The sequence below is a fragment of the Perca fluviatilis genome, chromosome 11 (genome assembly GCF_010015445.1).
Source record: "Perca fluviatilis chromosome 11, GENO_Pfluv_1.0, whole genome shotgun sequence".
In the NCBI taxonomy this organism is placed as follows: domain Eukaryota; kingdom Metazoa; phylum Chordata; class Actinopteri; order Perciformes; family Percidae; genus Perca; species Perca fluviatilis.
The window spans coordinates 22,758,570-22,771,583 of record NC_053122.1 but is presented as its reverse complement, the minus strand read 5'-3'; the positions used below and the strand labels follow the sequence as shown (position 1 = coordinate 22,771,583).

Sequence of the window (13,014 nt, the reverse complement as noted above, 5' to 3'; positions counted from 1 at the left end):
ATATATATATATATATACACACACATATATACATATATATATATACACATCATATATATATATATATATATATATATATATATATACACATACATACATACATACTATATATATATATATATATATATATATATATATATATATAAAATACATATATACATATACATATATATATATATATATATATATATATATATATACACATACATATATACATATACATATATACATATATATATATATATATATATACACACACACACACATATATATATATATATATATATATACATACACACACACACACATATATACACACATATACATATATATATACACACACAATATACATATATATACACACACATATATATACACATATATATATATATATATATATACACACAATAACATATAATAGATAATACACACATATATACAGAACACACACACATATATATATATATATATATACACATATATATACACACATATACACATATATATATATATACATACACATATATATACATATATATATACATATACACAACACACACATACACACACATATACATATATATACACATATATATATATACATATATATATATATATATATATACACACACACACATACACACATATATATGAATACATATACATATATATATATACATATATATATATATATATATACATACATATATCATAGCATATAGCATAAGAGAGAGTATATATATATATACAGAGAGAGAGAGAGAGAGTATATATATAAGAGAGAGTATACATAGAGAAAGAGAGAGGAAACAGAGAGAGAGAGAGAGGAGAAACAGAGAAACCAGGAGTGGAGAATGCATGAAAGTGATGAAAGGAATGGATAAGGAGTGGCATGGAGGAAGAAGAAACCATAAAAGTGGTAGTGGAATAATGGAAAGTGGATTAGAAAAGGTATGGTGGACAGAATGGTGTTGGATAGATTAAATGCACAGAAGGGACAGTAGTGGAAATGAAAGGAAAAGCAATATAGAAATGAAAGGAGTGGATGAAGGACAGACCGGCGGCATGGTGGATACAGTTTGGTGACTGTGCAGACTGTCTCATACACAATCATTAATGGCATCCACACTATTAGCACGTGATTCAGTCAAAGTCAAATCCTCGCAGCTTGTCTGCTATGCCCCCTATTTCTGCCAGTTGCTACTTTGCTACTGTCTTGCTCATTTGGGATTAATGACAAGAAGTCAGTGTGAAGAGTTGGTTTATACGCATATAAAGCTAACGGCCGACAGAAAATGCAGAACAATGAAGGGCCAAAAGCAAATCAGTTAAAATCCCCAGGGCGCTCCGTTGACCTCTCTCAAATGACCGGCCACCAATGATCAGTCTACACCAGTTAGTCTTACTAGCTCAGATGAAGACGCTCTCAACTACAGCTGCACAGTTCTGCACTCATTGAACTAAGGCGGTGGGTAAGGGGGGTTAAAAGGAGGGAGGGTGATGGTGGAAAGCACATGAGGAGGAAGGAATAAAGATTCTACAATGTAGAAACAGAATATACAAAAAGATGGGAGAGTAATGCCGAGAATAAAGGAAAGTATGGGTAAGGATAACTAAAAGCTAAAGAGAGAGGGATAGAGATGCTTAAAAGCAGTTGTGAGGAGAAAACACATGGAGAGACTGCTGCATAGTTACTGCCTAGCAACAGACCGTCACCGTGGTTATCAGACTTTTACTGCTTCCGAGTGCTAGTTTTAGAAACACTGCCGCACCGAAGTGTTAAAATCCTGTAATGTTGTGGTAGCTTAGGTGAGGGTGAGAGAGAATAACAAAAGAGACAACAAAAAGATAAATCTATACTACACATACTTTCTTTCCATGGCACTTTTGGGGTAAAAAAACAAAAAAAACAAGAAGGAAACAACACACTGATATCTGACATTGGAGATGTAGCCTGAGGGACTTACAGCCTGAGAGCAAGTTTATATTATCTAGGTGTGACCATGTTTCAAATAACTGTCAAACTACTGTAGCATCCGGACTATACAACACACCAAATGAAAAACACTAACATGTTTGGCAAGTTAGCTGATGGCAGTTTGTTCCTGCAAACCAACAGTGACAGATGGTAAAACAACTAACCTTTTCCCATCAATCTATTATTCATTGCCTCCTATTGTTGACAGTTAAGAACCATGAGTACACATATCTGTCACCAAAAGACCTGATATGTATTAACAACCGACCAACACTCTTGCAACCTAAATTCCATCACACAACCCTAAAAACACAGCCGTGGGTCAGACAACCCACAACGCTCACCCCTCCCTTTTAAAAGACGTATCAGAAACAAGCCTGCAGCACACACTTTTATCACACACACACATAGAGCTTCAACAGAGCTTTATCTTTGGGTCACACAAGTGTCTTTCCTCCCAGCTGACGCTGTGAGTGGCTGTCATTGTGTGCTGACTGGGTATCTGCAGTGGGGTCATCGCCTTTCGACAGCTGAGACAGTTCCAAAGTGTCCCACACTGATCTGGGGTCTGTGGAAGGAGCCAACCAGCTGGGTAAACAGTATGAAGGGACACAGAGCAGAGAGGCCTGTATGGGTGTTCAACTACAGTATCATCTTTCAGATCTATGGGTGTGCAACTTCCAGCACAGTGATACTGGGTCTGGGTGTACCCACCAATGTTCTTTTACAACATATTGTCCTTATCGCTTTTATAAAATACTCTAACCTAAAAGAAAAATCATATAAACATGGCACTGACATAGTGTACAATTGCACCATGTATACTGAAGAAGTACTGATTGTATTGTCAATTGCTCGATCTGCTAATTATTTTTATTTAATAATTTTTGTCATTAATCAATGACAAAAATTATTTGTTGGGTCTATAAAATGTAAGAAAATGCTTAACAATGTACGCCAACGTTTCCGAAAGCCCAACCTGACATTTTTGAATGTCTTGTTTTGTCAGACCAAAGGTCTAAAACCCAAAGATATTCAGTTTACTATCACATATGACAAAGAAAAGTAGCACATCTTCACAATTTGGAAGCTGTAACCACAGATTATTTGGCATTTTTCCTTAAACAATTATCAATTAATCGATTATCAAAATAGTTGCCTATTATTATTCTGTTGAACTAACCGACTAACCAATTAATCTACTAATCAATTTAACTCAACAATCAAGAGAAAATTAATCTCCAAAATTTTGATAATGGATTATTCATTGTGGTCATTTATAAAGCAACTAGCTTCTAAAATATGAGGATTTCCTGCTTCATTTGTCATTTTAAATAGAATATCTTTTGGGTTTTAGATTGTTGATCAGACAAAACAATCAATCTGTAGACATTATCTTTTTTTTTTTTTTTAACATTTTCTGACATCTTATAGACTAAACAGGAAAAACAATTGCTTAAATGCATGACAGTGTCATGGTTTTGTGTACCAGTCCGAACGCCATTCTACAGTAAAGGTTCACAAAAGAACAAAGATCAATCCTCATCAATCCCTAAATGGCAATTGTCTCGGATTATTATACAAGAACCGACCTTTCAACAGGGAATCAATTTGCTTTGATGGTGTTCTCAGGCCACTATTTCAGGCAGGTGTGTACAGCTGCTAGCCTTCTGAATGCGAGCTGAGTAGGATAGGTTGCTGAGAGACTCTATCTGTCTCTGAGTAATGATACATTCTCATTTCTAAGGCTCAGTCCAATTAAGACGTACCCTGAGGAGAGTTTTGACTCAATTAGTATGGGTCTCCACATTAACCACTTTGGATGCTTCGCCACCACCTCAACCTCCTCCGCCTCCATTAAAGCCTTCTTTCTGTGATGCCCTGAGAAAAAAGGAGTGAGCAGAGACGTGCTACGGATTCTGGAGGCAATCCCTATGTGACACAAGGTGAAAACATCTACATACATTACATGTTTTCCTGATGTGATATGAAGTGTTAACAGAGTAACATGGGGTTAGAATTGTGTGTGTTGGTACATTTTGACAGAGACACTACCGCATTTCGTCGGTGCTGGCACGGTTTTAGGGATGAAGTGTCACAGACAGCTGAGCCCAGTCATGTGCAGTTATGCCTATGCAATCCAAACACAGGGAGAAATGCCGAGTCATCACTTCCTGCTGTAGTGTCATCCTTGTTACTGCTCTGTGGTGGCAAAAAGGGGACTTGGAAGAGTAAGGGACAGGTCGTCAAAACAGATGACGAGGCCAACGACACGTGGGGGAGTCGATTCTGCTTCAATTTTGGCTCTGATTCGGGATTCGTCCTCATGCCATCCGATTCAATTTCTCCTGACAGCGACCTTGTCAGAATGTGAAATGCATGGGTCAGGGAAGGCGAGACACTTTTACCAACTGCTCAGGCCCGTCACACAGATCTGCAGTGGTGGTAGTGTCAACATGACATTATCCGTATGCATGCAAAGGCAACACAAATATTAGTATCTACAGGTTAACACCAGCATAAGAGGAGAGCCGACAGTGTTTAAGCACCAAACCCTTCATATTGGAAACTTCTTTGTTTTGGCTTTTCTCTCATGAGAGAACTGACATTTTCTGTTTGTTAGTAATAAGGATCCACCCAATCGATTTCCCTCACATATGTCTTCATATTCAGCTGCAGTATGGGAGTATTTTGAACGCCTCCATCCATAACATCAGTTTATCAGCCTGGCTTTAGTTCATGCAACCCCACCCCCCAAATTACCCTGCGGACAGTAAATTAAATCAAGACTTAAACTGTCCCCCTGGCTTATGATGCAGGGGGACATGCCAAAGTTGCATTTTATTTGCTTAATTTAAATGGGGGACATTATCAGTGATAAGCAGATGGGCTGTTGGCATTACAGTGGGCACAAGCTCAGGCTGCCACAACCCCCTCCTGCAGCACAGAGAAGCTTCAAAGCCTTGCTTCAGATATAACTCTTCCTGATAAAACTTTTGATTATGGCATGAGTGCCAAACTCTTCCGAGGGGATGATAGCGCAGACTGAAATGCAATTGACCGTTCTCCACAAGGGTGTGAAAGGTTATCAGAGTGTGTATCAACATTTTAGACTTTTTCTAAGCAAAACCGAGCGTTGAACATTACTATCTAATTATTTACTCTTTCTAAAGTCTTAATTGCATTCTGTGATAAGAGTATTTTCTATGAATACTGAATCACATTGTTATTCCACCAATGTCAAGTTTATCCCGTGGAGCCCTGTGGAATCTTAAAAATACAAATATCTTGATATTATCATGCAGCATCCACAATGGGTGAAGAGCTGATATGCATAATGAGATATATAAAAGACACTTCCTCCTCCAGCTAGCAGACCAACTATGATGACTGCAGGCCTATGCTGTCTTCTCAGCCTGGCCTGTGCAGATAGGAATATTACAACACAATGGTGATGTGATCCGGGGTAAAAATGCCCACAATGAAAGCTATAAGAACATCTCACTGGTGTTTGGTTAGGGTAGCATAGGGCGGGTGATGTTTGGCCAGGGATGGGGTTGCATTATTCTAGAGCGCACTAATGACCTTTGCTCCAAATCAAAAGCTCCGCGTCTATTATGTCTATTACGACAACCGGCAAATTCCACCAGCCCTGACAGGTTTGCCCAATGTGCCAATGGCGGCGTCTCTCTGCAATAGGTCACACCTTGTGTCAGCTGTTGTGATGACTCAGTCACTGTCAGCACGGTGCATGCTCTCACATATCCACAAGCCCACTACTTTCAGGTCTAATGTAAGCCGAATCTGGGAATCTCCACGGAATGTAGCTATGACCCAGTGCTAAACGACCCACTGTAAAGAAATGTACGCCAGTTGGATGAACAAATGGGGGCATAACCACAACCACTATCCAGAAGTCAAATAATATACATCATTTTTTATTTAAATGAATGCTTCTGCTTGAAAGTGCGATTTTTTTTTTTTTTTGATGGGTGTCGTGCTGATAAGTGCAACAAAGAGCTCCCTCTTAATATGCAAATATATTATGATTAGGGCGGAAACAGATGCATAACACAACATGGAAAAGGATGTCCACCGTCAAGATGGACAGCTTACCTTGGTAACCACGTTCTGTACAAGTCCCGTGTGCAGCTCGAATGTCCACTCACTGCAGCTACACTGCATGTTGGCCGTTTCATTGTGAATGCCGTATTGGGCGCTGTAACTTCTATTGGCATAAATATAAGCTGGCCGCGCGCTGGTGTTTTTTGGACCGTCTAACAGCGATGAATGGCTTGTAGTCTGATTAGTCAGGTTTGCCAAAGGCTGGATACATGTGTTGTTCGGCTGCGCAAGGAGGAAATTATCAGAGTACTGGCTAAATCCAATGAATAACGCCGGGATCCATGTCAGCACGATCAGCTGTTTCTGGTACTTCCCAAATCCCCCGAGAAACGGCAGAACAGAGCCGTCGATGCGAGTCAGCAGCCCCGACGTACTATCGGGGGACACGAAGCCGTTCTCAGGTTGATGGTCCTCCGTGTCGAGCTGCACCACGGCCATCGCGGTTTCGCCGATAGATGCCTCCGTTGTGTAGCGAAGCCGGGGTTGCAGTGCTACCCCCTGTCGACTCCACAATGCGTCAATGCCCCCAGCTCCGGCGGTGAAAGCCGTGCGCAGTCAATCACTGGAATGGAAATAAGACGCACCTCTTTATTATCAGGAAGTTCTTCCCTCCTCCGTCTGCCACCCAAACCTGTGCGGGGCTGTCTGACCGGCTCGAGCTCCGAAATGAATGCGGATTGCAGTAAATTAAAGCAGTGACGACGAAAACTATTTTTATGGTCTTTTACGACGTCTCATTCTTTGGTTGATCTGTCGGGCAGCTGTCGGCAGAACCCTAGGAAGTGTTTCCTTAGGGAGCCACAGGTAACACACCTGCCCATAAAGGCGTTGTGTTGTCGACTCTACCTCAACATGGCCACCTGTTACCACTGGTAACCCCTTTGGAATGGAAATTCTCATTTTCTGTGCAGCAGTTAGAGCAAGGCAGAGCTACTGAAAAATAACGTTAGCATAGCTCCTTGGCCTGTTGTATAACAGTCAGTAAAAAGACACCAGTACATTTGTACACTGTTGAATCATGTGCTTGCAACCATGGTATGTGTAGCCTATATAATGACAGAATACAATCCAACAAAATTATGGCAACTGTTGTTCCACACCCAATTTTGGGGAGAAATTGGAATTCCATTCAATTTTGCAAGAAAGTCACAAGACCCATTAGCCTTTTTGAGGCTCTTCCAAGTGACATTGTTCCAAACATTGTGGAATAGGTTGCAGACATACCTGTACATACATACCATAGACTATATAAAAGGGCATAGGCCTACATACGTTCAGATTTTAATTAATTAAATGCACAGGACAGATGTCCTATGGGTAGGAGGAGGAGCTCTGTCCCCGCCCAGTTCTGTACCAAACAAAACAACATGCAATACTTGTTTAGCTGCCAGCAAAGGTGAATAATAAAAAAAGATTAATACTCTTTATATAGGCTAAGTTGTAATCAAACATTTGAGCAGAAACCACTAATATGGGAGAAAATGACTTATGTCTGTTGTATAGGCACAACAGTGTACAGTTGAAAGCAGCATTTAAAGGGCTATGGGCTTGACAGAGTAAGATTGTATTTTGACTGTTCATGAGTGATCGAAGAGAGAGAGAAAGGCAAATCAATAATTTGTCTTGTTATAAATTGTAGGCTTTATTGTTTAGGCTACTACTTTGTTGGTCGTCATAGAAGTCAGCATTATGCAGTCATTTCTACTTCCTTATGACTTTATACAGTTGTGTTGACCAAATCTCACTGAGGTTTTTGCCCTAATTTGGGCAGCTCCATACAATACTTTATGTTCTAATTTAAATCTTAAAGGGTTTGTAACTCTCCATATTACCTTTATTCAAGATTACTCACAATGCATTTATAGATCAATAATACGATATTTAAAAAAGAAAAGTGGTGAAATATGACTAACACCATTCACTCAAGTACTGGACTTATGTATGCTTTTGAGGTATTTGTGCTTTACTCAAGTATTTCCATTTTATGTTACTTCATACTTTTACTCTACGACATTTTGGAGGAAAATAATGTGCTTTTTACTCCATTACATTTATTCCAAACCTTACTAGTTACTTTTCATATTCAGATCATTAATAATAACAAAATATAAATCAACTAATAAATTATAATGTATTGTTAAATGTTAACCTACCCAGCAGTGTACAACGTAATTAAAATGAGTTCCACCTTTACCAGCTGCAACATGTAATCCAATAATGCAATACATGTGATTTTGAAATGAGCCATTCTATATAATCAGTACTTTTACTTTTGTATATCAGTATATTTTGACGCTAACACTTTTCTGCTTTTACTTGAGTAACATTTTGACTTGTGGTACACATTGGTATTACTACTTTTACTTGCATTTCTCAATTTAACAGGTTCGTAGTTATACATGTTAGAAAGTCATTAATAATGATATTATACTATCAATAAGGAGATTCTACTCTAATCATGTATCTTGTCTGAGTTGTAAATGTTAATTGGTTGTTAATTAATGGATTTTGTTCCAGATGATCTTCAACTCTTTCCCACAGCTGAGTGGTTGAACTAAATATGTAGGGCTCTTGCTAATTAACCGAAGAACTAAAAAGGTCAATATGCCGGAGAGAGATAAACACCAGGCAGCCAACTGATTTGTATCACAACCTGGCAACCCAAAGTGTTTTCGTATTAATATGTAAATAATTATTACATTGTTTATTACCTGTCAATAAAGCCATATCTCATAAACCCTCTATAAAGTGTGCCCTATTGGAAAGTGGGTCCATTCTTTATAGCAACACATCAGATTTTCATCACACGCTGTGTTACACATTGTTATTTTCAGATTATTAATTACTTGTATATTTTATTATATCTCTTGTCCTCATTTTACTGAAATTCCACCACTTGTTTTGCAAGACATATAATTAAATTAACGTATTATTGTGAATATAATAAGACATTTGGTTACAAAACAAAATACACACATAATACAGTAACACATGAATTCATTATGTGTATTATTATCACTCAGATTTGACCTGACCACAGATGTCTTGAATTATGAACTTGATTATTTGTGTTGTAATATTCATTGTAAATGATTTAAGGAAGCCTCGTGGGATAAACTGAACGAAAGAGTTCAATATTGGTATTCAATAATGTTTGATTTCCACCCCCTAGCTTCGTAGCCTATATTATTTCTCTGACCATGTGATAACCAGATGACTACTTCATGAACAGAATGTGTTTAGCAATGCTTCACCCTCCTGGCCATAACGTGCTATTACATACTTCTTTCATTACTCAAGGTGTTGGATCATGCACATTTCAATTGTATCAGTTTCTCAAAGATCTGCAAGTGAAGATATTTGTTTATTTATTTATTTTGACTATTTGAAACTGCATTTCTTCTCTTTTCTGATTATTTTGAGAAACAAATACCCCAAAATTGTGACACATTACATTGGAGTAGACCGTGACATTTCATATACATTTGAAGCATCAACACACACAGCTATTGCTGCAGAGGTATTACTGCATGCACAGCAAACATGTTAGGTCCTGAGCAGCCCCAGGAATGATGAGGGCCCCTGAATGGCCTGCAGAGTCTTGTTTAGTTACACACTGATGACCCCTGCAGGCAGACTGGAGCAACAGCACTGCTTTCTCGTCATGGCAGCATTTGCAGCCTATTTTTTTCATGTGGCAACAATCATGCAAAATAAACAACATTTAACAAATTTAACATTTGTGAAGTTGAAGTGGGGATTTTCTTTTATTGTTGAAAGCAGGTTTAACATTCTCACAAAATAAAGGACAGGATATAAGTGATAACCTATTTGACTTTTTTTTTCTTTTGCCTGCTGCTCTATTGTCTGAAAGTTTACAAAAAGAAACCCAATTAACCGGATCTATTCCATCTGCATACTTTACAAATCTGTCATTTAGACAATGGGTTTTATTGCAGTGTGCAGAAAATATTGCATGGCTGTGGGCCAACAGAAACCAGACAACCATTGTACCGTCACACTATCTCACTGTGCTGTTTGTTATCATTTAAACCTGCTTGTCCCTCCCTACTAATTCAGGTGTGTCTAGGACAGGACCTCGCCCAGGCGATGCTGTGAGTGAGCTCAAATGTGCGTGTGTGTGTGTGTGTGTGTGTGTGTGTGTGTGTGTGTGTGTGTGTGTGTGTGTGTGTGTGTGTGTGTGTGTGTGTGTGTGTGAAAGTGTGCATGCATGTGTTATGTGTCTGCCTGTGTCTCATAAACCGGCTGGTGTAAAACAAAAAAATTCCAGAGGTGTGGCTGAGCGTTCACTCTGCAGTGAGTGATTCATATCTATTCTGCTGTGAAAAAGACAACAGTACTTTTACTTTTCACAGTCAGATAATAGTGTTTATGTATGTACGTATGTAGGCTACTGTATCATAACGTATTGTGATTTAAAAAACAACTAATCCTTCCACAGACAATGCAACCATATATAACCATATACTGTATATAACTTTTAGTGCACTTTGTTTCAAAGTCCAACAGATAGACTGGTGAACCATTGTGTGATTTATTACTTTGGGGTTAGTATCAACTTAAATAGGTAAGAAAAAACTATAAATTATATAATATAAAAAAAACTGATACTCTAAGGAGTCATTAGTTAATCTTCCAGCAGATAAGCAAATATAGTAAAAGGGAACGCAGTTGACACAAAGGTGTTTTAGCTTCAAATCATTGCAGAATGGCCTCTGATGTTGTAGATGTGTTTCCCAGTCGATAACTTAGGCCATGGCCCTAATATTCTCGGAAATTTGGGATGATGGTAATGACCTGGGGAAGAGTTTATGTTCTACAATTACCAATATATTTTTCCAAATATTGGGCATTTGTTTATATTGAATTTCCTACTAATATATAGATTAAAATGTACTATTCATCATCAGTATCTATAATTTCATGGCAATTTTTTTTTGTGCCAAATTCCTTTTTATGTAGTCAATGTGGAGAACTTGTCTTTATCTACCAGTGGTCCTGTAAAGCAGCACTGAAGACATGACTCTTTTTCAATAGTGTTGAAGCAGTGGAACGTCTGAGGAACCATCTGTATGTTAACAAGCTGCTGGGGAAACTCAGATCACAGCGTTAATAAGCATGACAATGTCAGTTGTCTACGTAATTTAATAAACCAGCTGTCAGGGTTGTTTTTTTCTCACTGTTTACTCAGTGAATGATATCAGTACCAGTGTCTGGAAATGATATCATATGTGTGACTTCAGGTCTGACAGTAACTGTGAATCACTGGACATAATACGTGAGAGTTAACCTGGTGTTGCCCTTGCATTGTTTTTGATATATGGTATATATATATATTTGGTGTGAGTCATTTTAGTTTTATATTCCAGATGTCAGTTTGGTGTGGGTAAAACATGCATGAGTGAAAAATGTACCTTTGCCAAAAATATTCTCTTCACAACCGGGAAATACAGCAGTTAGTGACCCACAGTGGTTTTCAGTGCAGAAAGCAAACATTAGGTTAAATATTTACTCCCAAGCTGAAGATACGGTCAAAAAAGTTTTTTTTTCTCCGCAAAGAGCCCTGTTTTCATCGTTTATCTGTGTTTTTTGCCCCCAGTGGTGGCACCTTTGGGAGGCACTGGTTATGGTCAGGGTTAGGGTTAAGGTTAAGGTTAAGGTTAGGGTTACGTGCCTTGAAGGCAGCAGTCGCAGCGCTGCCTGGAAGGAGCAGTTGGGGGCAAAAAACACCATTGAGCGTGTTCATCTAAATGAACATTGCAGACAGAAAGGAGATTAAAGAGAGAGATAAAAGATAAAAGAGGATAAACCAGAGGCTGGCTCCAGTGCATGACAGACAGGTATTAGAAAAACCTGAAAAAATTAACCATCCCTGCACTATTTGCCACACCTCACTTTAACTGCCTTGACATTGAAATTGCCCACAAACATTCATATCTTGCACAAAAAAAGAAGAAAAAAGAAGAAGAAAAGTGAGTTGTGTGTCTTGTTTTAATAAGGCCAAACCCTTTCTGTTGAAGAGCTTATAATTAATGTGTGCTTCCAACTATTCTTCACTATCTCATTAAACAGTACAGCAAGGTTCAGTGCCCTACTGTTCAGTCTGTCTCTCTTGGCACGAAAGCTGTTATTACACTGAAATTTGGAAAAGTGTACATGCTGAGTCTTGCAGTGTCTTTTCTTTGGAGGACATGCATTAAGAGTGGAAAAAGCAAACATGTAAAGCAACCCACCTGAACCTAGTAGGGAGAAAAAAATGTAGGGTGTGTCTTTAGTTGGGTGTGTTTCATGTTTGAAACTGGTCTTTCAAGAGACATAGGTCACACATGTCAGGTCAGGTTTTTCAAATATATGCATTTAAAAAGTAAAAAAAAAAAAAAGTATAGTAATGCTTAAATGGTTTGAAAATTCTAGTTTAGGGTGTTGGTTTCCATGACCCATGCCTCCATCTCCCCCCATCTCTCTCTGTTCTCACACGTCTATGTGATGTAGTGTAGTAGTTGTGTGGATTCAATGGCTATAGCTCAAGGATAAAACACCAGAGGGCACAATATGTCTGTCAGCCTAGTCTACTATTGTTTTCTGCATCGGTCATAAAGGCTGTAGGAGTTTATTATGACGTAAGACCAAAGCACTTCAGGCATTGTTAAGTGTTTATGCTTCAGACTTTTCTTTTCCCACACTTTTTTTAAACACTGCCTGACACTTGACAAAAGGTATGTGTCACCCTCCACACTCGTCTTTTTCACTCCCTTTCACTTTTCAAAAGGCCTATCTGTCATGTGTGGTGTGTTTAGAGGACAAAGTGAGAAAAAAAATGGAAACAAAAAATCTACTTGGTGGACTTGGCTCAGCTTTAAGCAGCTATGCAAAGCACTGAACTCTCAAAT

The 13,014-nt window shown here is 38.5% G+C and overlaps 1 protein-coding gene across 2 annotated transcripts in view; it reads right to left on the bottom strand.

The window, feature by feature from the left end:
- Positions 1-6,932, bottom strand: part of LOC120568105 (solute carrier family 22 member 23-like) — a 40,116-nt gene extending 33,184 nt beyond the window's left edge. The window contains exon 1 of one of the 2 annotated variants that reach the window (XM_039815350.1): positions 6,095-6,932. In XM_039815350.1, coding sequence (XP_039671284.1) covers positions 6,095-6,541 — 447 coding nt within the window. In that variant the 5' untranslated portion in view covers positions 6,542-6,932. Of the gene's footprint in view, positions 1-3,747; positions 4,108-6,094 lie in introns of those variants that run through there. The other variant, XM_039815351.1, reaches the window with a different exon arrangement.
- Between the last annotated feature and the right edge of the window lie 6,082 nt (positions 6,933-13,014).